At 40.7% G+C, this 25,092-nt stretch overlaps 1 protein-coding gene across 2 annotated transcripts; it reads right to left on the bottom strand.

Annotated features, from left to right (window-relative positions):
* On the bottom strand, positions 1-25,066 carry lrrc42 (leucine rich repeat containing 42). Of its 2 annotated transcripts, none has more exons than XM_048539570.2 (8): positions 24,934-25,066; positions 15,548-16,033; positions 12,671-12,802; positions 10,362-10,480; positions 8,873-8,961; positions 6,091-6,204; positions 4,696-4,771; positions 1-440 (listed from the first exon to the last, which is right to left on the bottom strand). In XM_048539570.2, exons 2-8 carry the CDS (start codon positions 16,012-16,014, stop codon positions 187-189), a joined length of 1,251 nt encoding a protein of 416 aa, XP_048395527.1. In that variant the 5' UTR covers positions 16,015-16,033; positions 24,934-25,066; the 3' UTR covers positions 1-186. The 2 variants fall into 2 exon arrangements, with proteins under 2 accessions (XP_048395527.1, XP_059504223.1); XM_059648240.1 differs by lacking the exon at positions 24,934-25,066 and adding an exon at positions 24,781-24,853.
* Positions 25,067-25,092: the final 26 nt, after the last annotated feature.

A 25,092-nucleotide genomic window follows, 5' to 3' on the forward strand; every position in this document is an offset into this window, starting at 1 on the left:
TTTATTACATGATTCCAATTTATTATTCAACTCAAAGCGCAGTTGAATATAGAAGTTAAGATGAGAAACGGTACAAAATAACAGATGATACTTCTAATCTTCTACAAAGGCTGAATGTTAATCTCTAATTATGTTGTGATTCAACCATCCTAGCCTCATTAACCAGGGAATCATCTTAATTATTCCTCAGTAACAGTTCATGATATCCCAGTCATTCAAGGTCAGCTCAGCATGCTTGCGTTTCACAGGAAGGGAAGAACACCCAGTCACTTCAGTTTGTCCACTACTACTCTTAGTGACCCCTAAAGCAGAAGTTACAGTGGCCTGCACGTGGTGATCCTTACTGGTTTTTCTGTGAAACTGCATTCTGATTGGTTCGTTGATTTGCACAGTATTTGAAAGTCCGTCAGTTCCTACGTTGATCAGCTTGTTTATTCCATCTACAAAATAAATGAAATTATGACATAATCAAAGTATAATGAGAATTGAAAGTTACTTTACAAATAAAATGGATAATGTGACTGCAATAGAAGATGGAGGAGTTAGTAAAATAATTCCTTTTGCTGGAAATGGCAGTGGAGAGGAAAACAAAACAAAACAGATGAACTTGAATTCCCATATTCGATTGTGACAGATTATACATCAATGGGAGGTGTATTTGGATAGAGTTCCCATTCACAGTCATAGCCTATGTTGAAATCTGAACAATGGACTGAGCTTCCAGAAGATGGAAAGTACCTGTAAAAAAAGTGCTTCTCAACAAGAAGTCATCCCTTTGGGACAGAGAATAAGTTGATTGGCAGATGTGCTGAATACAACAAACACGGATGTGAGGCAAAGACTAATAATTGACTGACTTTCAGCACAAAGCTGAAAGTTCACATTGGGGATTTAGGATTAGAGGCTGATCCTCTTTATTCATGTAACTTTCTATCTTCAAAAACTGTGAAAAATTGTACAAGGTGCCTTGAACTTCATTAGCATTCTGCACATGCAAAGTCATGTGTCAATTTCTGTTAATGCGTCAACTAAGACACGAACTAAGAGCAGCATTTTAACATCATTTACAAAGAAATTCTTAGCAAAACTGTGGAGTAACGTTACAAAAATTGGAGACAATATTAAGAGGGCAATCAGCATGGATTTAGGAAATGGAGGTTATGTTTAGCTAAACTGGAGCTTTTTGAACACACTACTGACAAAAAAATTCTTTTCATATGGCCTCTCAAAAACTGAGAAAATTTCAATCAATTAATGATTCATGGCAAGCACTGTATAGTAAAAAGTAAGATGTCATGGGTGATGTGCTACAGGGATCAATGCTGGTCCTCAATATTTTACAGTTTTCTATAAATTACTTGGATGAGGGAACCAGACTTATAGTTATTCAATTTGCTGACCTGGGTTATGTGAGTGGTCAAAGATCTGGCAAACAGAGTAAAATTCCTCCAGCAATATTAGGCAATTGAGGGACTTGTGAAACTGAAGAACTAAAATAAATCAGTATCAATAAAAGGGTGGTTATTGAAAAATTAACAAGATTGACAGTTCACAATCCATTTGGGTGCAGCTCCTTTGGTCCAGAACATTGAAGATGGCGGCTACAGGAAAAATGGATACATTGATGACTATCTTTCCAAGTTGTATAGATCAGGAAAGATTCCTGCAGATTGGAAACTAGGAAATAGAACCTGTTCGTTTCATAAGGCACATGAGGAGGGGGATATAAGGGGAAGGCGATGGTCAAGTGGTATTAATCGCTGGACTGTTAATCTGGATAACAGAGACCTGGATAACATTCCGGGAACCCAGGTTCAAATCCCACCACGGCAGATGATGGAATTTGAATTCAATTTTTTAAAAAATCTGGAATTAAGAGTGTAATGATGACCACGGAACCACTGGCGATTGTCAAGAAACACCCATCTGGTTCACTAATGTCCTTACCTGGTCTGGCCCTTTTGTGACTCCAGACCCACAGCAGTGTGGTTGACTCAACTGCCCGAAGGGCAACTGCTGCCTGGTCAGCGATGCCCTCATTCCATGAATGAATAAAGGATAAGAGAATGGAAACTACAGACCTGTTAGTTTGAAATGACGAGTCAGGAAAATATTAGAATCTATTCCAAAGGACATAATAACAGGACACTATTGGTAAAAACATTTTGAACTTTAATTTAGGATGTTACTTGTAGCATAGATAAAGGAGAACCAGTGGATGTGGTGTATTTGGATTTTTGGAAGTGTTTTAATAAGGTCCCCCACAGGAGAAGGGAGATAATAGGAATAAACAAGCCGTTCTCAGGTTGGCAGGCTATTTCTAGAGGAGTCTCACAAAGATCAGTGTTAGGGCCACATTAGTTCATATAATTTATATAAATAATTTGAACCAAAATTTGTGGATGACAAAACTAGGTCAGAATGTGAGATGTAGCAAAGCGTAAGGACGGTTTAAGCAGACTTGGGCAAGCTAAGTCAACGGGAAAGAAAACGGCAGTTGGAATACAAGTGTGAATAATTCACTTTGGTAGGAAAAAAAAAAACAAAGAACACTCCTTAAACGTTAGGTCAGAGTCAGAGTTATACAGCATGAACACAAACCCTTCAGTCTAACTCATCCTCTCTGACCAGACATCCCCATCTGACCTAGTTTCATTTTTATAGAATCCCTACAGTGTGGAAACCGGTCCTTCAGCCCAACAAGTCCACACCAACCCTCAGGGCATCCCACCCAGACCCATCCCTGCATAACCCACATAATCTACACACCCCTGAACACTACGAGCAATTTAGCCTGGCCAATCCACCTAATCTTTGGACTGTGGGAGGAAACCCACACAGACACGGGGAGAATGTGCAAACTCCGCACAGACAGACACCGGGGGCTGGAATCGAACCCAGGGCACTGGTGCTGTGAGGCAGCAGTGTTAACCACCGTGCTACCGTGCCACCCAAATGCAAGCATTTGGCCCAAATCCCTCTACATCCTTCCTATTCATATACTCATCCAAATACCTTTCAAATATTGTAATTGTACCTGCCTCCACCACTTCCTCTGCTAGCTCGTTCCATATACATAGTACCTTCTGCCTGAAAAAGTTACCCTTCAGGTCCTTTTAAAAATTTTCTCCTCTCACCTTAAAACTTATGCCTTCTACTTTTGGACTCCCTCACTCGAGGAAAAAGACAATGGCTTTTCACCCTATCCGTGCCCCTCATGATTTATAAACTTCTATAAGGTCACCTCTCAGTATCTGATGCTCCAGAAAGAAAAGTCACAACCTATTCAGCCCTATCCCTATAACATAAACCCTCCGGTCATGGCAACATCCTTGTAAATCCTTTCTGTATCCTCTCAAGTTTAACATCACCATTCCCAATAGCAGGGCAACCAGAACTGTACACAGTACTCAAAGTGGTCCCACCAATGTCCTGTACAATGGCAACATGTGACCCAACTCCAATGCTCAATGTTCTGACCAATGAGAGCAAGCCAAATGCCTTCATCACCTGTCTACCTGCAACTCCAGTTTTACAGAGGTTGAGAAACAATAGTGTTCAAAGGCTCTGGGCATCCTTGTTCATGACATAGTGAAAGTTTGCTTGCAGGCACAACAATCAATAAAGTACATGGCACTTCAGCCTTCATTATAAAGAGATTACAGTATAAAGATGCAGTTGTATTGAGCCTTGGTGAGACTATACTGGGAGTATTTTGTACAATTCTGGTCTCCTTATGTAAGGAAGGATACACTTGGCCATACAGGGAGTGTAATGGAGGTTCACCAGATTAATTGCTGGGACGATAGGATGGTTTTGAGGAAAGATTGAGGAAATTAGGCTTATATTCTCTAGAGTTTCAAGGAATGAGTTCTTCACGGACATTTCATGGTTATGAAGGCAATTATAACAAGACCTCAATGGATTGTTAATGGAAATTCCAAAGAGTGTTTTAGTTGAGACATTAAATCAATGACCCACCCATTTCAGGGGATGTAATCTATCTCACAGCATTATATGAAGAACAAGGAGTTCACCTGTTGACCTTCAACCAACATCACCAAAAAAAACAGCTGACCATGGGACTTTGTTGTGTGAAATGAGTGCTGTGTTTGCCTAACACTATTAAACTAGTAACTACACAAAGTACATCAATGATTGTGAAGTGCTGAGGATGTGGTAAGGACCTTGTAAGTGGAAGTTCTTCCTTTCTCTTATGAAGAAACAGAATATTTGGAAGAAAGGAGAAAACTAATTCAGACTGTTTTTGTTATTTACACAGTTGACATCATTGAGACAGAGTATCTAAATGTGTTGCATAAACAATTAGATGCTTTTTTCAAGAAAGAATGGAGATATATGGCCCTAAGTCATTACCAAATATTCAAACAGTAATGTGGAAGCATATGTAGTTATTTTTATCAACCCTATACAGAGACGTTATGACACACTTCTGGACCAGGTGGGACTTGAACCTGGACTGCCTAGATCAGAGGTAGGCACATAACCATTGCACCACAAAGACTCATAAACAATGCAAATTTGTTAAATATCAGAACTGATTAAACAGGTTCCGATTTAGTGAAAATTCCAAATGAATAGGATTTTGATAAATGACAGGGTCATATTGATTTCACAAGGCTTCTCATTTATCAAATCAATGGCTTGGTTGCACACTTCCTCCAAAATACTTACAGAATCGCTGTGCCACTGTTCTGCCATTAATATTCTCACGTTGTCTAACAGACACACGTTCCCATTGATGAACCACCTGGTGTAAATAAAAACCCAAACATAAATTCACCAAGTATGCAAAAGAATCACAGTTATCACAGTACAGAAGGTGGCTATTTATCTGCACTGGATCTCCAAATGAGCAAACCACTTAACGATTTTCTGCCCTGCCCTTTTCCCCAAAACTCTGCTCTACATTCCGCTTTCCTTGCTGACAGTCTAATTCACTTCTGAATATTTCAATTGAACCTACTTCCGTCACAATGTCCAGTAGTTCATTCCAGACCTTAACCAAGTGCTTCTCAATTTTTTTCCCCACGGTGACATTTTTCTATGAGCCCAGACCTGTACAAGTCATGGTGGGGGCTTACATGTGGCGACCAGGTGATAAAGTCTGGGTCAGGGTTATTATTTAATTTATAAAGCATTCAGGCTTTTATGGTCATCTTTCTGTTGTTAGTCCAGTGACTACCAGTTTTATTGAAGTCCCTTTCAAAACTTAAATGTAGTGGGAGCTCATGAATTCCAAAGTTGCACGTTCAGACTTAAGAAGGCTCCACTATCACTGCACTATTATATTCTTTACAGGAAATGGGTTCTGTCTTGAAATATAGTGAATCAGAATAAAGGAAGTGGAGCAAAGATTTTAATTTATATTCCAGAAGTGAAAACACTAAAGTATGAATAAATTTTCTTTGATGCACAGTTAAAAAGGGCAAGTTTAATCACAATGTTCATTCATAACATTGTAGGCTCTATGATGGGTCGATAGTAAAAGCAACTCCGCAGAATTAATTATCCGAATTTCCCTCCCTCAAATTAGATGCAACAGTCAGCAAAGGTCAATTGCTAGAAAGCTTCATCCTGCAAATTGCTGAAATGAGTTCAAATGGCAAATTCAGCGATTCAAAGCACTGACCCCTTGCATTATTGATGGAACCACTGAAAAAATGCCAATAATGTTTTCACTAGAGCACGAAGAATTTTCCATTTAAGATTGTTTGTACCAGTCTGAAGAGCTCCCTGATCATATTCGGTTCTCACCAGATGCTGGGTAAAGTTCTCTCTACTCTGCCCATACAATACACCACACATCAAACTGAGAATTGAACTCACGGTGTTGGATGACTTTGCTGAACTTTGCCAAATTTGTAACAATTTGGCAGTCATTTTTATGACCTGGACCAACAGCCAGAAATACAATTTCACAGGATTCTTTTCAGGCAGATTAGAAGTCTTTCAATTAATTTCTCAGGGAGAATTGGAATTAGTTCTCTTAATTAAATGACTAAACATCAGAATCTGCAAATTACGGTTTTGAAAACCCAGAACACTTCTGCTCCAGGTACACAGTACCTGCTCTGCCCAGCCTTCTGTTCTGCAGCATGTGTGCTTAAACACCTCCAGAGGTTCCCCAGCAGGATGAAACGACAACTTGTTCTGAATCATTTGGACCGAAGAACAATTGGGCTATTATATAAAAAAAGTTAAAGTTATTGAGAAACATTTTTACACCTTTAACTTAGTTTAATTTGGAAAATTATAGGGGAATCTCAGTTGTTTGGATATGTTAAGAAGGTGCACACAGTATGTAGGTTATTGGAAGGAAACTACACTCAGGATTATAATAATGACAACAGCTCACTCTTTAGGTTTGATTGGTCAACATGCCACTCTACATTACATGTTTGATCCCCAAGTTTTATCAATATAGTTGATCAGTGGCAAGGCAGTAGCTGGGGCATTGCTACTGGCATCATCACTTGGATCACAGAAGAGGAGAAAAAGGGAAGAGCAAAAAATGTCAAAAGTTCTGCTCCTGATCAACATCAAACAAATCTCACTGGAAATTGTGTGTGAATATTGAGTAAGGATGGAATCAGGTTCAACAGATACTCTTTCGTACCAGTGAGTAGACCAATATTCACAAAACTTAGATAAGAAAAGTAGCCATTTAAGCCTTTATTAAAAGGATAGTTGGTGCAAGTAGGAGCTGTCTTGCAAGAATCAGTGCCTTCAGAAGAGGAGAGGTGGGAGGAAAAATGAAATAAGGAGGACAGGGATATAGCATCAAAATCAGAACAAAAATAAATACACAGTTATAGTGCTGCAGTTTGTGACGATGCTGTGGCTTTCATGGTTATTTTGTCCTTGTTTGTTTTAAAAATAAAGAGAGAGATTAGACAAGAGGTGCTGACAGCTTTGGGTTTTTGCTTAACAGCCTGAATGGGTGTGGCCAGCTCTCTCAGATCAGGATTTCTGGATTTTGGTTTCTCAGTAGCATCAGAAGCTGTTGGGGTCTCAGTGGATGTCTCCTGGCTGCTACTCTGTCTGAATTTTCTATTGACTTTTTTTTCCTCCTGGGTTCGAGAACTGCATTTAGGAATCAATGTCTGAATTTGCCTTTTTGCCAAGGGGTGTATTAAGAGTTGTTTCTATATTGGAACAGTTAATTAGTAATAGTCACTATATCTGTTATTCGGTTAAGTTTTCCAACAGAATTGCTATTCTGAGTTCTTCTTTCTTTTGTTCTTATTTTAATATACTGTTTAAATAAGATATTTTTTTGCTTAATGTCATGTAGTTTTGATCAGTCGCATTGCATCTTTAACACAGCATGTCACATTTGCTGTTAATATAAGAAGAAATTAGAGTTTAGGCCACCTTCTTAGAATATTTTGAGGGATTCTTGGTCTGGTCCATAACAAATTTAACAGAGGGATGTTTTTCCCTGGAGTGCCGGAAGTTGAGGAGTGACCTTCTAGAGGTTTATAAAATCATGGCGGCATAGATAAGTTGAATAGCCAAGGACTTTTCCCTCGAGTAGAAGAGTTCAAAACCAGAGGGCATAGGTTTAAGGTGAGAGGGGAAAGATTTAAAAGGTAGTTGAGGCGCAACATTTTCTACACACAGGGTGATGCATATATGGAATGAACTGCCAAAGAAAGTGGTTGATGTATGTACAGTGACAACATTTAAAAGACATTTGGACTAATACATTAATAGTAAAGATTTAACAGGTGATGGGCCAAACGCAGGCGAATGGGACTAGTTTAAGTTTGGAAAGCCACAATGAGGAACCTGGTCAGCATGGACAAATTTGACCGAAGGGTCTGTTTCTGTGCTGCATGACTCTAGGTCAGTTAGTAACTCTGTTTCAGAAAGAAAACCCCTCGAACAGTTCCACTATTGCTCAAAGAAAGAGATTAAATCACAACCAGAAGTGACAAGAATCTATCCCTATATTATATCATTAACTTAGAACAGGATCCCAAGCTGCCTCACATAATAGTGTTATCAATTAAAATTGGCCACTGAAATGTCTTAAGAAATATCCGATGACTAAAAGTTTGATTAAAAAAAGGGCAGGATTTAAAGAGTATCTAAAACCAAGGAAAAAAAGTAGAGTGGGAAGGGGAGTCCAGAGAAGAGGCCTTGGCAGCTGAGCAGGTGGAGTGATTTAAAAACTGAGGTACGAAAATACCAGAACTGGCTGCTGAGAGTGAGGAGGGTTGTTGGATTGGCGAAGGTTAGAAATTTAGGAGTGACTGAGGCCAAGGGTGGATTGAAAACAAAACTGACTAATTTTAAAACGGAGGCGTTGCCACACGAGAAGCTAATGTAGAACAATCAGTATAGAGGTAATGGGTCAACACGACTTGGTGCAACTTAGAATAAGTGCAGTAGAGTTCTGTGATGAATTTATGTAGCATGGAAATAGGAAGCCTACTTCTATGGGAGCACGGAAATAGTCAAGGTGTAACAGATGCATGGATGAGGGTTTCAGCAACAGATGAAGTGAAGCAGGGATGGAGTCAGGCGGTAAAAAGATAGACATAGGTGGGATTGATGATGGGAGTGGAAATGTGGTCGGATGTTATTTATTTTGATTTGTTTTGTTCGTATTTGCCCTTTCACTTGACATGGGAACTTAATTCAATTTTAAAAGTTTGTTTGGTGTTGCTAATTTTTAAATGTTATTATTCCAGATATGCAATGCTGTTAGCATGTTAGATATCACTAGGAAATCTGTGGTTTATTTTCAAGTGTTTTTTTAAATCAAATACCATGTAAAAGTTTTGGTTTGGATACCATGGAATTAACAGTATATTAAATGCAAACTACTATCCATCCTCACCATAACACCGGTTCCCGAGATATCCAGAGCCTTCAGTTTTGAAAAGCAGCACAAATATTGCATGCCATGCTCACTGATTCTGGGGTTATCTGGGGCAGAAGAAACAACAATGCAGGTAATACATGTTTTCTTGTTTAAGGATCCTGCTGTAAGAATTCTCTAAGAATTGTTCTAAGATGTTTACATTTTTGAACTCAATTAACAACATCCTAGAATATTAATTTTTCTTTACTCCATAATTTGCACAGACAAAACTGCATTTTGTATCTGTTTGTGGACTATGGATTATTGGTATTTATTACCCATCTGTAATTCGCCGAGAAGTTGGCGCTAAGCTTTTATCTCAAGTGATGACAAACTCCAACCACACAGTTGGGGGTCTGAGCTGGTGGGAATTTTCTAATATATAGCAGCATTCATGTTAGTGCTTTCCAATGCTGAATCACAAGTTACTCAATTTACTCAACTCACATCTTGAGATCGAAACTCTTGTCATCACTACATTAACCGTACCCAAATTAAATAATACCGTGACATTTTTCGGTGTAATTTTTATTTCTTTAGAGCTCCCATACAGAAATGACTACCAGATTTTTTTTTAAAAGAAACTTGTATTTTATTGCAACTTTATAACCATAAAATGTCCAAAGTGCTTTACAGTTTACAAATTACTTTTGAAGTTAGGTCATTATTGTAGGGTGGGAAATATGCCAGCCAACTTACACACAACCAGGTTCCACAAATGATCATGTGATAATAACCAGAAATCATGTTTATTTGATGTTGACTGAGGAATAAATACCAAGACAAGCAGTGTCAAGAGACTTATTAGTCCACCTGAAAGGGCAGATGTGTTTTAATGTCTGATTCAAAGGTCAATATCTTCAATGAAGCAGCATTCCTTTGGTAATGTGCTAAAATTTCAGTTTCATTTTTATTCTTGAATCCTGGCTTGAACATATTGTTATGGTGAACTCTGCAGTGGAGAACTGAGATGTTATCTTTTGGATGAGATATTAAATTGATTATATTTGGCTTTTGGATGAAACATTAAACTAAGCCCTTAGAGCAGCAGTGATTACAGTTCAAAAGTACTTAATTGGCTTTGAAGTACATTGAGAAAAGCTAAATGTAAATGGAATGGGCAGCTGTGGCATAATGTCACTGGACTGGCAATCCAAAGTACAACGGTTCTGGAGATATGAGGTGGATTCCACCATGGCAGATAGTGAAATTTAAATTTATTAAATATGAAACGAATAACTGGTCTGGCCGACATATGACATCAGACCCACAGCAATGAAGTTGACTCTTCACTGCTCTCTGGCTCTGTAACCCACTTCAATCACTTCAAGGGTAACTAGGGATGGATAACAAATGCCAGCCTTGACAGCGATACCAACAACCTGTGCAACAATAAGAACAAAGTTCCTTCTGTGTCAATGCACAAGGTCAATGAGAATAATTTAGCATTCCCATAAAAACTTACCAGAAAGATCCAGCACTTCCAAACTCCCCAAGCCTCTCTTTACTACTCGAACAGGTGCGGTCATTTTCTGTAGACCGGCATCTGAGAGACCATTATCCTTAAGGAATAAGCAAATGAGACTGGAAGAAGAGGCAACAAAGATCAATGTGGAAAGTGACGAATAAAATAATTTTACCAAACCACTTAACTGTCTTTCAGTTCAAAAATAACCTTATAACAACACAAAAGGCAAGAAAATTTACAAGAAAAGACATTAAAAATACTATTTCATGAAAACAGGCCATTCTGCTGGGAAACGGGACACAGATCACAACATTTTACAAAGCTGTGGAGTCCTGTGTTGGTAGTTTTTTGATTCCTATTCTACTTGTAACAAATGATAAATAATAGCAGAAGCAGAACAATGTTGCTTGGTCTGTGAGACTTGAATGAAAGGATTCAGGGATCACAAACGAAGAGGCTGTATGTTCTATCGGTGAGAATATTGCAAAGGTATGGTACGATTGGGGAGTTCTGTGAGGGTTGAATTTAAATCTCAAGTAACTACTTTGTTATTTGGTTAGACAGAGCACAATCTGTTGCAAGATACTACAGGCTGGACCCATTAAGGTTGTACATTGCATTTAAAAAGAAACAATTTTCTATGGCAATGTAATGGAAAACATTTTGTTAAAGTGTTTGATGTAACATAAAATCTATCACATTGGGGATGAAAAATACAGGAATGAATTTTAATGCAAAAAGATTCATCGTCTATACCTGTTGTTTTATGAAGAAATGATCAACACTGAGCATCTCTGCCAAGTTACAGGCTAACTATTTTCAGAAACACCTTCACACAGCTATCGTTATGTATAGGGTATTGTGCTCGGTTCTGCCCTGAAGCTCTCAAATCATTTAAGGACTGCAGTAACTGTTATGCCTGACAACTCCATTAGAATTCTTTGAGGAAATAATGAGCAGGATAGACCAAGGAGAGCCAATGGATGTTATCTACCTGAACTTCAAGAAGGCCTTTGACAAGATGCCACACAAGAGGCTTCTTGGTAAGATAAGGGCCCATGGTGCTAGAGGCAAGATACTAGCATTGATAGAAGATTGGCTTTCTGGCAGAAAGTAGACAGTAGGGTTAGAAAGGTCCTTCACAAGATGGCAACCGGTGACAAGTGCAGTTCCACAAGGGACAGTGTTGGGACCACAACTTTTCACTTTATGCATTAATGATCTAGATGAAGGAACCGTGGGCATTTTGGCAAAATTTGCAGACAATACAAAGATAGGTAGAGGGACAGGTAGTATTGAGGTGGTGTGGAGGCTGCAGAAGGATTTGGATAGGTTAGGAGGGTGGGCATAGAAGTGGCAGATGGAGTACAATGTGGGAAAGTGTGAGGTCATGCACTTTGGTAAAAAGAATAGAAGCATGGACTATTTTCTAAATGGGGAGAAAATTCAGAAGTCTGAAGTGCAAAGAGACTTGGGAGTTCTAGAACAGGATTCTCCAAAGTAAATTTGCAGGTTGAGTCAGTAGTTTGGAAGGCAAATGCAATGTTGGCATTTATTTTGCGAGGACTTGAATATAAAAGCAGGGATGGACTTCTGAGGCTCTATAAGGCTTTGGTCAGGCCACATTTGGAGTATTGCGTGCAGTTTTGGGCCCCGTATCTCAGGAAGGATGTACTGACCCTGGACCAGGTTCAGAGGATGTTCACAAGAATGGTGCCAGGAATGAAAAGCTTAACACATGAGGAAAGTTTGAGGACTCTGTGTCTATATTTGATGAAGTTTAGAAGGATGAGGGAGGATCTAACTGCAATTTACAGAATACCAAATGGGCTGGACAAAGTGGATGTTGATATTATGTTTCCACTGGTAGGAGAGACAAAGTCCCGAGGGCACAGCCTTAGAGTAAAGGGAAGACCTTTTAGATCAGAGATAAGGAGAAACCGCTTCAGCCAGAGAGTGTTAATCAATGGAACTCTGCCTCAGAAGGCTGGGGAGGCCAGGTCATTAAGTATATTTAAGATGGAGGTAGATAAGTTCTTGATTGTCAAGGGGATCAAAGGTTACAGAAAGGAAGTGGGAGAATGGGTTGAGAAACTTATCATCCATGAATGATTGGTGGAGCAGACTCAATGGGCTGAATGGCCTAACCTCTGTTCCTATGTCTCATAGTCTTACCTGTATTGCATGTTGTTGAAGTGCTGGATCTGCTCAGGTCAAGATACAGTGCCATTAGGATTTTGTTTGTACAGAACAGAAAAACAGATCTCAAAGTTCTTCTACTAAAGAAACACTAGCCCATGCTGTACCTTGCTAAGGTTTCAGATGTCAAATGTAATAAGAGCTCATGTTCATCCCCCAGCTTACAGCTCGACAGATCCAAGCTCATCAAGCTACGAAAAGACTGGATTTCTTCCAACTTTTCTGAAACCATCAAAAACCTATTAGAATATAAAAGATATCTTATTAAAATGATGGGATCAATCTGGTGTCCATGGAGGTGAGAGATTTCCATGTCTTCAATGCTAACACTTCATTGCAGCAAGCACTTCCAAATCAGCTATGATCCAAAGATAATGGAATTGCAGGAGGCCAGTCATGCCTTTGACATTGCACTGGCTTTCTGGGCATTTTGACTTGGTGTCAAGTTCCTGCCAAGTCTCCATAACTTTGCACATTGGATGATTGTTTAAATAGAAACAATGCTATCTCAAATGTCCCAGTTGAACCTGCCTCCACCACATTTCCAAATAGCAATATTCCACCCCGTACATCTGTACCCTTTTGTTCTCAATCCTCTTAGACGTGTGAATAGTTCTTTGCCCATCTACTCTGTCCAAAACATTCCTGATTTTGAAAACATCTATTAAATCACCCCTCAGTCTTCCCCTTTTCAAGGTAAACAGTCCTGGCTTCTCTAATCTTTGCTCATAAATGAAATTACTCATCCCTGGAACCATTCATGTAAACCTCTTCTCCACTCTCCCCAATGCATTCACATCCTTTTTAATGTATGGCACCCAGAACTGTACAGTACTCCCCTTGAGGTCTAACCAGGGTCCTATATAGGTTCAGCATAATCTCACTCTTGTACTCTATGCTGTTATTTACCAAGTGTAGAATACTATGTGCTTGATTAACAGCTCTCTATTGCATCTTGAACAACTCAAGTGCATATATACCCAGGTCCATCAGCTCCTGCTAACACTTTGGAATAATACATTTTATTCTACACTGTTTCTCAGTGTTTTTTGTGCCAAAGTGTATCATCTCTCACTTTTCTGCACTGAACTGCACCAGCCACTTATCCACTCACTCCACCAATGTGTCAACATCCTTTTGAAGTTCTCATTGTCCTCATCACAGTTTACAATTTTTTAAAAACCCTGTTTTCTATTGCTCAGCCAATTTTGTATCCATGTTGCTACTGTACCTTTTATTCAATGAGCTAATGCTACAGAGAAGGGGAGGTTAAATGAAAGAAAATCCTTGTTACTTATAAGGTGAGTATCAAGTAACCATTTATTTATTTAACCCTAACAACGAACAAATTAATAGAATTACTAAAACTGAACAATTCGCCCTCAACTACTAACTATTCCTTAACTGAACTAAATTCTACTGGTATGCTGTTCCAATAAACGCAAATCAATTTTCCACCTAACATTAAACATAAGCAACATCCCCTCTAACCTGTACATGCTGATTAGTGTGCTGACACATTGACTTCCATTCCTAGAAGGCATTGCCATACGTGGATGTTGGAGATCTGCATGGTGGAAAAAATGTTACAGGAAATTTTGGGCATAAGCACACCTTTTCTTTTTAAGTGAGTTTCTATCTCACTTCTCATCCAGGCATCTTTGAATTTGTTTATTCTTTTTTGAGGGTATTATAGTTTGACTGTCCCTGAACCATTTCTTCTTTCACTGTCCACTTCAGCTTTCCTGCCAAGCTTTGTATCTAGCCCTGTTCCTGACTCCATTGAACCACTGTTTATACTGTGGAACAACAAATCAACTTGCATCTTTGTCTCAATACTGGGGAATATTGAAACCTCTGAACTGGTTTTTACCAAGTGGCCATCTTTGTGTGTAAAACATTGACTGGTATCAGCCTGTTCAATGCAATTGGGAGGAAGCTCATTTTCAACAAACATGACCATTCTTAGCTAGTGTCCAGATGTGTGCACCTTCCAGAGGCAACCCCTAGACAGTAACTGACTTGTCACTATTTGCCTGGGTGACAGTGTGTACTTAGGAGCCCAGAGGTTAATACAGGTTGCATTAGCTTAAACAAATACACTCCTCAGCCTATTGCCACCGTCACCTAAACGTAAATGTATGATAGAATTAAGGAGAAAAGACACACCTCTGTAAAAAAGAAACAGACAAATAGAACATGAAGCAGCATAATCCCCCTGTTTTATAATACTCCAATATTATAAATAAGCATTTGGTTATACAGAACTTGATTACAGATAAAACTTTTTGACTAGCATTGGTCAGGACAGATGCAAAAACATCAAATTGCAAAAGATGCTATTTTGAAGCCAGTTTTTTTTGCTATTTTAAATATTAGTAAAACCTTGGGAATAACTGTTCCCTGCTGTATTCTCCACAGCAAAGCATCACCACAATTTTTCTCTCAGGATAAATTGATGTTCCCTTTGAAATTTGGTATTCTTGCATCTGTCCTAAAGTGTTCAAGTTGAAAAGCCTCAACAGCACATTTCTTTTTTTTTCAGCACTGTAAATGATTGGGAATTTAATTAACTCAGCCTGACAACATTTGATCTATGGACTTTAAAATACAAAATACAGGGTGTATTAAATCTTTCACTTTTATTCTGTAAATTAAGGTGATCTGCATTTTGCAACATACTGTAATTTTTTTCTGTACTGAAATGAGTATGATTGTGTGAACTTTTAATACTTCATAGTTCATTTTATTTGAATGATTATTTATAACTCAAGAATTATTATCGATGGTGTCACTTGTATCTTGATAATTCAGCATATACCTTCATGGTGATTTTTCAGTAAACCATTTATCTAAGATGTTGGAAATGCAGCAGGATCAGCCAATACTGGTAAACAGAAATGTTTCAGGTTAATTTCTGAATGGAGCTGACAAGTAGGATATAGAATTCTCACTACTGCCACACCAGATAACATAGTTCTTACCTGTTTCGTAAACACAGGGAGCGGAGCACAAGGCTTCCGTAAGCTTCACTGAATTTAAATAGAGCCTTGGTACTTGTGTCAGGGTCAATAAATTTCTTCCTTGCTTCTACCGCAATAAAAAGTTTTTCTGCGACCTGCTCTGGAAAGCCAATTAATGAGTCAACATGCTGTATGTTATCAGCTATAAAGCCAAGCACCAGATCAAAAAGTGACTTGGGAGAGTAACGAAGATTGCCTTCCTTAGTATATGTAAAGACAATGTGATCAGTCCTGCAAGTGCTTGGTTTGTCTCCATCCTCGATACATAGTTTAACAGTGAAACCCTTCTGAAACAGTCGCAGTGACTTAGATTTTCCAGTGCTCAGCTTCAAGTTTGGAGCACCATTCAGCAGGCTCAACTGTCCTTTTTCACGTACATAGATAGGTCCAAATTCAAATGCAGGTCTTGTACTGGTGTGCGAAGACATTGGAGGACAATCTGAAAAACTAAACAAAAACTTAAGTTTAAGTTTAGGTATCAGATATGATGGGAACTGCAGATGCTGGCGAATCCGAGATAACAAAGTGTGAAGCTGAATGAACACAGCAGGCCAAGCAGCATCTTAGGAGGACAAAAGCTGACGTTTCGGGCCTAGCCCCTTCATCAGAAAACTTATCTGATGAAGGGTCTAGGCCCGAAACGTTAGCTTTTGTCCTCCTAAGATGCTGCTTGGCCTGCTGTGTTCATCCAGCCCCATATTTTGTTATCTTAAGTTTAGGTATATAAGTTTTTTTTAAACAATTAGAAGTTCAAACAACAATATCTTTACAAACTCAATTCTCATAATTCAGGACATGTTTTAAAACGACTACTTTCCTTCAATGATAATGGGAACTGCAGATGCTGGAGAATCCAAGATAATGAAATGTGAGGCTGGACGAACACAGCAGGCCCAGCAGCATCTCAGGAGCACAAAAGCTGACGTTTCGGGCCTAGACCCTTCATCAGAGAGGGGGATGGGGTTCTGGAATAAATAGGGAGAGAGGGGGAGGCGGACCGAAGATGGAGAGAAAAGAAGATGGGTGGAGAGGAGAGTATAGGTGGGGAGGTAGGGAGGGGATAGGTCAGTCCAGGGAAGACGGACAGGTCAAGGAGTTGGGATGAGGTTAGTAGGTAGGAAATGGAGGTGCGGCTTGGGGTGGGAGGAAGGGATGGGTGAGAGGAAGAACAGGTTAGGGAGGCAGAGACAGGTTGGACTGGTTTTGGGATGCAGTCGGTGGAGGGGAAGAGCTGGGCTGGTTGTGTGGTGCAGTGGGGGGAGGGGACGAACTGGGCTGGTTTTGGGATGCGGTGGGGGGAGGGGAGATTTTGAAGCTGGTGAAGTCCACATTGATACCATTGGGTTGCAGGGTTCCCAAGTGGAATATGAGTTGCTGTTCCTGCAACCTTCGAGTGGCATCATTGTGGCGCTGCAGGAGGCCCATGATGGACATGTCATCTAAAGAATGGGAGGGGGAGTGGAAATGGTATGCGACTGGGAAGTGCAGTTGTTTATTGCGAACCGAGCGGAGGTGTTCTGCAAAGCGGTCCCCAAGCCTCCGCTTGGTTTCCCCAATGTAGAGGAAGCCACACCGGGTACAGTGGATGCAGCATACCACATTGGCAGATGTGCAGGCGAACCTCTGCTTAATGTGGAAAATCATCTTGGGGCCTGGGACAGGGGTGAGAGAGGAGGTGTGGGGGCAAGTGTAGCATTTCCTGCGGTTGCAGGGGAAGGTGCCGGGTGTGGTGGGGTTGGAGGGCAGTGTGGAGCGAACCAGGGAGTCACGGAGAGAGTGGTCTTTCCTTCAAGAATGGTTTGAACTCACATGCAAGGCTTTATTTATTCTTGATACCTAGTCAATGGTCATAATTAATTTCATACTGATCAGTTCTTCTGATTCAGTCTGACTCTGATCCCAACACCTTGCAAACAAGGCAACTTCCCTTAACTTTCTAATGACCCAGTTATCTCCTATTCCTCCTTTAGTCTCGTTTTACAAGAAATATTCATGAGAATACTATGTTACCATCTTCCTTTATCAGTACCAATATACTTACATAGACAATATTTAGAAAAAGTAAATGAAACTTTGGACAAAATATAGGTTTCATGTGGTTTTTCAAAGGGTCAGAAGACTGTAGAAAGGTCAAGAGCTGTAGGAAGGAGATTCCAAAGTAAGTCCATTGTAGCATAAAGGCTCTGACATCAATTGTGTAGTGGATGGGCGTGTATGTTTGGAAGGTTTATAGGATGCTGAACATAAAGGAGGATGTCAGTCTGCAGATGCAGAGGTAATGCCTTGTAAAAAGACATTTTACAACAGAATGAGCATTTTAAATATATGTATCAGGGGAAGAGACAGAATTAATGCCAAAGCAACAGAGATTTTGGCATTTGTCCAAAAATTAATTGAAGATTGTGCTGCTTAGATTTTTTATTTCTTGTGGAGTGTGGACATTGCTAGCTGGCCAGCATTTAGCACCCATCCCTCATTGCCCTTGAGAAGGGGTGGTGAGATGCCTTCTTAAACGACTGCAGTCCACGTGCTGTTGATAGACTCGCAATGCCGTTACAGCCATTGCATTTATATGATGAGTGAGTCCAGTTGAGTTTCTGATCAATGGTAACCCCCAGGACGTTGACAGCAATGGATTCAGTGATGGTAACATCATTGAATGTAACGGTGGTGGTTACATTGTCTTTTATTGGAGACTGTCATTGCCTGTATGGTGTGAATGTCACTTGTCAGCCCACGCCAGGTGATCATTCAGGTCTTGTTGCATTTAAACATGGACTCCTTCAGCAACAGAGAAGTCACGAATGGTGCTGAACATTGTGTTGATGAACATCCCCACTTCTGACCTAATGATGGAGGAAAAGTCATTAATGAGCTGCTGAAGATTGGTTGGGCTGAGAATACGATCCTGAGGAACTCCTACAGTGACGTCCTGGAGCTGAGGTGGCTGACCAGCAACCAAAATCATCTTCAGGTTGCCAGCTATGACTCCAACCAGAGGAGAATGTGTCCCAATACCCATTGACTGCAGTTTTGCTAGGACGACTCGACACTCTTGTTCAAATGCAGCCCTGATTTCAAAGGCTGTCACTCTCACCTCAACTCTGGAATTTAGCGCTTCATCCATAGATACTTTAGAAACTTTTAAGTGACTCTTGGATAGGCACATGGAGGATAGTAAAATGTAGGGTATGGAAGGTAGTTTGATCTTAGGAGAATAGGTCAGTGCAACATCATGGGCCAAAGGGCCTGTACTGTTCTATGTTCTATGTTTTAAATACTGACCTGACTAGTGAAACCCACATCCCATCAGTGAATAAAACAAAACTCCATTTCCTTGGTTCTTTCATCCAGATCATTAATATATAATAAATAGCTCTGGTCCCAACACTCTCCGCTGCTGAACTCCACCAGTCACTTGTTGCCATTCTGAAAAATCCTCACTTTATCCCTTTATCTGTCTTCTGCCAATTAGCCAATACTTTATCCACGCCAATACTTTGCTCCTAACACCATGGGCTTTTATCTCATAGAGTCACAGAGTCATAGAGTCATACAGCACAGAAATAGACTCTTCAGTCCATCCTGTCCTTGCTGACCAGGTTCCTCATTATGGCTTTCCAAACTTAAACTAGTCCCATTTGCCAACATTTGGCCCATATCCCTCTAAAACCTTCCTAATCATGTACCTGTCCAAATGTCTTTAAAATGTGCATCTACCACATCTTCTGGCAGTTCATTTCACTCACAAACTACCCTCAGTGTGAAAAGGTTGTCCCTCAGGTCCCTTTGAAATCTTCCCCTCACAACTTCAACCTATGCCTTCTAGTTTTGGACTCCCTACCCTAGGGAAAGGCATTATAAAAGATTTTATATACCTCTGTAAAGTGGCCCCTCAGCTTCCTCTGCTCCAGTGAAAGAAGTCCCAGCCTGTCCAGCCTCTCCTTATAACTCAAATCCTCCAATCCCAGTAACATCCTTGTAAATCTTTTCTGCACTCTTTACAGTTTATTAACATAATTCTTTACAGCATGACACCCTGAATTGTATGTAGTACTCCAAAAGTGGCCTCACCAATGTCCTGCACAGCCACATGACATCCCAACTCCTACGGAGGCATGGGATTGAGAGTGATTTAGCGGTTTGGATCAGAAATTGGCTAGCTGTAAGTAGACAGTGGGTGGTGGTTGTTGGGAAATGTCCATCGTGGAGTTCAGTTACTAGTGGTGAACCGCAAGGATCTGCTTTGGGGCCACTCTTGTCATTTTTATAAATGACCTGGATGAGGGCGCAGAGGATGGGTTAGTAAATTTGCAGATGACACTAAAGTCGGTGGAGTTGTGGATAGTGTGTAAGGATGTTGCAGGTTACACAGGGACATAAGCTGCAGGGCTGGGCTAAGAAGTGGCAAATGGAGTTTAATGCAGAAAGGTGCGAGGTGATGCACTTTGGAAGGAGTAACAGAAATACAGAGTACTGGGCTAATGGTAAGATTCTTGGTAGTGTGGATGAGCAGAGAGATCTCGGTGTCCATGTGTATAGATCCCTGAAAGTCGCCACCCAGGGTGATAGGGTTGTTAAGAAGGCGTACGGTGTGTTAGATTTTATTGGTAGAGGGATTGAGTTTCAGAGCCACGAGGTCACGTTGCAGGTGTACAAAACTCTGGTGCGGCCACACTTGGAGTATTGTGTACTGGTCGCTGCATTATAGGAAGGATGTGGAAGCATTAGAAAGGGTGTACAGGAGGTTTACCAGGAAATTGCCTGGTAATGGAGGGAAGGTCTTATGAGGAAAGGCTGAGGGGCTTGAGGCTGTTTTCGTTAGAGAGAAGAAGGTTAAGAGGTGACTTAATAGAGACATACAAGATGATCAGAGGATTAGATAGGGTCGACAGTGAGAGCCTTTTTCCCCCGGATGGCGACGGCTAGCACGAGGGGACATAGCTTTAAATTGACGAGTGATAGATATGGGACAGATGTCAGAGGTAGGTGCTTTACTCAGAGAGTAATAAGGGCGTGGAATGCCCTGCCTGCAACAGTAGTAGACTTGCCAACTTTAAGGGTATTTAAATGGACATTGGATTAACACATGGATGATAACGGAATAGTGTAGGTTAGATGGGCTTCAAATTGTTGCACCGACCTGTGAAACCATCGAGGGCCGAAGGGCCTGTACTGCGCTGTAATGTTCTATGTTCTTGCCTTCATTGGTCAGACCCTTGAGTAAAGTGTGCCAATGTCTTCATCACCACCAAGTCTACCTGTGACACCACTTTCAAAGAACTATGTACTTGAACGCCTAGGTCTCTCTATTCATCAGTCCTCCCCAGGGCCCTACCATTAACAGTTTAAGTCCTTCCCCAGACGGTCTTACCGAAATGCAACACCTATCTAAATTAAACTTCATTCGCCACTCCTTGGCCCATGGACCCATCTGATCAAGATCCTGTTGTACCCTGAGATTACCTCTTTCACTGCTCAGTATTCCACCAATTTTGGTGTCGTCTACAAACTAACTAACCTTGCCTCCTATATTCTCATGTAGATCATTGTACAAAAAGGACAAACAATAGTGGGCCTAGTATTGATCCTTGCAGAACACCGCTAGTTAAAGGCCTCCAGTCTCCGAAACAATCCTTCACCACTACTCTCCGTCTCCCACTGGCAAACCAACTTGTATCTAATTGGCTATATCTCCCTGGATCCCATCCAATCTAACTTTATTAACCAGTCTATCATGTAGAACTTTGACAAATGCCTTGCTAAAGTCCACGTAGACAACATCCACTACTCTGCCTTCATCTATCCTCTTGGTCATGTCCTCAAAAAGCTCAGTTTTGTCAGACACAATTTCCCATGCACAAAGCCATGCTGGCTATCCCTAATCAGAGGCAGCTTGTCAAAGGCCTATTGATCCAAATAGCTCATGTCCATTGGCTCTCCTTTGTCAAACTTGCTCATTAGTTCTGCAAAGAGATTTGTCAGGCATGACCTCCCCTTAAGGAAGCCATGCTGACTCAGCACTTCCAAGTACACTCAATCTCATCCATAACAACGGGCTCTATAATCTTAAAAAAACGACTGAGGTCAGACTAATCGGCATATAGTTTCCAGTCTTCTGCCTCCCTCCCCTCTTAAACAGGGTGTTATATTAATCATTTTCCACTCCTCTGGCACCCTCCCTGACTCCAATGATTCCTGAAAGATCACCACGAATGCTTTGGTCCAGGTGATTAATCCACCTTCAGGCCTTCCTACATCTCCAGCATCACTTTTCAGTGGTCCAACGTCCATTCTTGCCTCTCTCTCTTAGCTACATATATCTAAAAAAAACTCTTGCAATCTTCCTTTATATTACTAGTTAGTTTACACTCATATTTCATCCACCCGCTTTTTTAGTTATACTCTGCTGGTTTTAAAGACTTCCCAGGATAATCTTCACCCATTGTATATTACTTCATTTGCTTTTATGCTGTCCCTGACTTCTCGTCAGCCATGGTTGCTTCGTAATCCCCTTTGTATGTTTCTTTTTTCTAGTGGGCTCTACCACAAGCTGCTCCAACAAAAACACCTCGTAGACATTCTGCAAATTCCTTTTCTTGAGATCCACTACCTATCTGATTTTCCCAGTCCACCTGCATACTGTAGTCCCCCATGATTATTATAAAAAAAGTAATTTTCTTACATGCATTTTCTATCTCCTAGTTTATTTTCTTCCCCATATCCTAACTACTGCTAGGACATAACTCCTATTTGGGTCTTATTTCCTTTGCAGTTCTAACCACACAGATTCTACACATTTCAACTCTTTCTTACTTCTTGCTATCAATTTAATTTGACTTCTCACTAACACGGCAACGCTGCCCCTTCTGTCCATTTGCCTGTCCTTTCAATAGGACATGTTTCCTCAGATGTTTAGTTCCCAGCCCTGATCCCCTTGCAGCCATGTCTCTGTGATGCCCACTACAATGCACCCATCAATTTCAGTCTGCACTACAAACTCATTTATCTTGTTTCATATATAGCGTTTATTGAAGTATGACACCTTCGGTCCTGTGTCGACTGCCCCCTTCTCATGGCTGTCTCCTTATCTGCTGTGCCTGAAGTTAGATTTTTAACATGTTCCATACTCTCTCCTTTTACTTGTTCTGAAAATTTTACTAACCTCTGCTGAGTCCTCCCTGCTTTTAACTTTTTCCATGCAACTGAACCCACCCTCCTAATAATTAGTTTAAAGCGCTGTCCACAGCCCTAGTTATGTGATTCTCCAGGGCTCTGATCCCAGCATAATTCAGGTGGGAGTCCATTCCATTGGAACAGCTCCCTCCTTCTCCAGTACTGGTGCCAAAGTCCTATGAATTCAAACCCGTTTCTCCTATACACCCAATCTTTGAGCTACGTGTTTACTTCTTTAATCTTGCTCACCCTATGCCTATTCCCTTGTGGCTCAGATAGAAATCAGAGATTAACTTTTGGTTCTACTTTCTAATTGAGCCCTTAAGCTGTTCATATTACCTCAGCAGAACGTCTTTCCTCTTTCTACCTATATGGACCATGACAACTGGATCTTTCCCTCCCACTCCAAGTTCCTCTCCAGCCAGATGAGATACCCGGAACCCAGCCAAGTAACATAACATTCAGGACTCTTGATCCTGAAAACACAGAAATGGCTATTCCTCTGGCTATACTACTCTTGATTACAACTACTTTTCTTTCTTCTCCCCCCTCTGGAATGGCTTCCTGTACCACTTTGGTCAGTTTGCTCATCCGCCCTACAGCCCCCACTCTCATTACACAGGGAGCAAGAATCTCAAACCTGTTAGATAAGCTCAAGGGCTGGTATCTCCAGCCTACCTCCTGGATTCCTCTACATGCCTCACTTGTCATCACGTCACCCTGTTCTTGACCGAATTTGAGGTAGTTAATCTAAGGGGCGTGACTGCCTTCTGAAACAGTGTCCAGGTAAATCTACCCTCCATGATGAGTTGCAGAGTACAAAGTTCAGATTCCAGCTCATCAAAAAGAAAAAGGGCTTGCACTTGGGGAGAGCAGATTTTAGTAAAATAAGGCAAGATATGGCCAAGGTAGGCTGGGAACAACTACTATTGGGGCACGGGGGGACATGCACAGGAGATTCATCAAAGTGCTGCCTGGGATGTAAAATTTAAGTTTGAGGAAAGGTTTGATAGGCTTGCATTGCTTTCACTGGAGCAGAGAAGACTGAAAGGTGGTCTGATTGAGGTCTACATAATTATGAGGGGCATGGACAGAATGGATAAGGAGTAGCGATTCCCCTCAGTTAAAAGGTCAGTGACAAGGGTATACAGGCTGAAGGTGAGGAGGAGGTTCGGTGGAGAGTGCAAATGAAAGGAAAAACTTTTTTGGCAACAGTGTGTAATATGCTGCCTGGGTTAGTAGTAGAAGTATGGTGTCTCAAATTCTTTAAAAAGTACTTGGATGAGCACTTAACAGGTCATAGCATTCAAGGTCACGGTCAAGAGCTCATCAATGGGATTAAGTTGAAGATCAGGTGTTTCTCATGTTTCGGTGCAGACTCAATAGGCCGAAGGGCCTCTTCTGCACGGTATGATTCTATGATGTTAACTCTGAGCCACAGTTCCTCAAGCGACCAACACTTGCTAGAGATGTGGTCACCATGAACCATTATAAAACATAAATTTCCAAAACCAGACATCAAAATTTGTAATGATAATGTTGGATTTAGACAAACCCATTTGAGAAGTTTAGGTCACCATGCAAAACAAAGAAAAAAACACTAACCTTTAAATGTATTCTATTGTAATCATCTAGTGTCTTTTTTCAGGGTCAAATTACCCCCTGAAGACATAGTTTTTTACAAGACAGTCAAAACAAACGCTTTCATCAGAAAACAAACTGTATTCCACCAACATTAATTTAAATGTCACATATTACCCATCTCTAATGGAACTAGAGTGGCGTGTTGCTTCATGTGCATAATCTCAGTTATTTCTCTTACCTACAATCAATTACATGATAGAACAACATACTAACATCCTTAAATTTCTTACTGCTTAAAATTCATATCAAGCTAATTTTAAACTTAACCACTAAAGTATCTCCAGTGTTGAAAAAAAACACTCATATCTCCTTGGGAGAGGGACAGGCAATACAAAATCCGGATGAGTCCAAAAACAATTCATTCAGCAACTCACTAGGACAATAGAGTCAGGCTCTTCTATCCTAGATTAATATCTCTCCCAGCTCTCACAAGTGGCTGCAAATGTCACATCCTGAAAATGAGGGCTGGGGAGGAAACACTTTCCCTTAAACTTCTGCCCACTTATTCCACCGAGTCCAACACTTACCCTGGCTGGTCACTGCTAGTGCCTGGCTGTAGCCACAAGGATTCCCAAATGAGCTGTAAAACTCACCAAACTACTAAACCTCCTGTTTCCCAGGAGGGGAGCACGGAACCATAACGCAGAAAATTGAGGGAAGGTGATTATGGGAAGGACCGGAAGTCA

The sequence above is a fragment of the Stegostoma tigrinum genome, chromosome 8, assembly GCF_030684315.1.
Source record: "Stegostoma tigrinum isolate sSteTig4 chromosome 8, sSteTig4.hap1, whole genome shotgun sequence".
In the NCBI taxonomy this organism is placed as follows: Eukaryota; Metazoa; Chordata; class Chondrichthyes; order Orectolobiformes; family Stegostomatidae; genus Stegostoma; species Stegostoma tigrinum.

Bases quoted from the DNA above. Each gene is read 5' to 3' on its own strand.
- lrrc42 (XM_048539570.2), bottom strand. From the start codon at position 16,014: ATGTCTTCGCACACCAGTACAAGACCTGCATTTGAATTTGGACCTATC. The intron at 12,803-15,547 runs GTAAGAACTATG...ATATTCTAATAG, and splicing joins TCCCTGTGTTTACGAAACAG to GTTTTTGATGGTTTCAGAAA. The intron at 6,205-8,872 runs GTGAGGATGGAT...TTTATATAATAG, and splicing joins TCTCGGGAACCGGTGTTATG to CCCAATTGTTCTTCGGTCCA.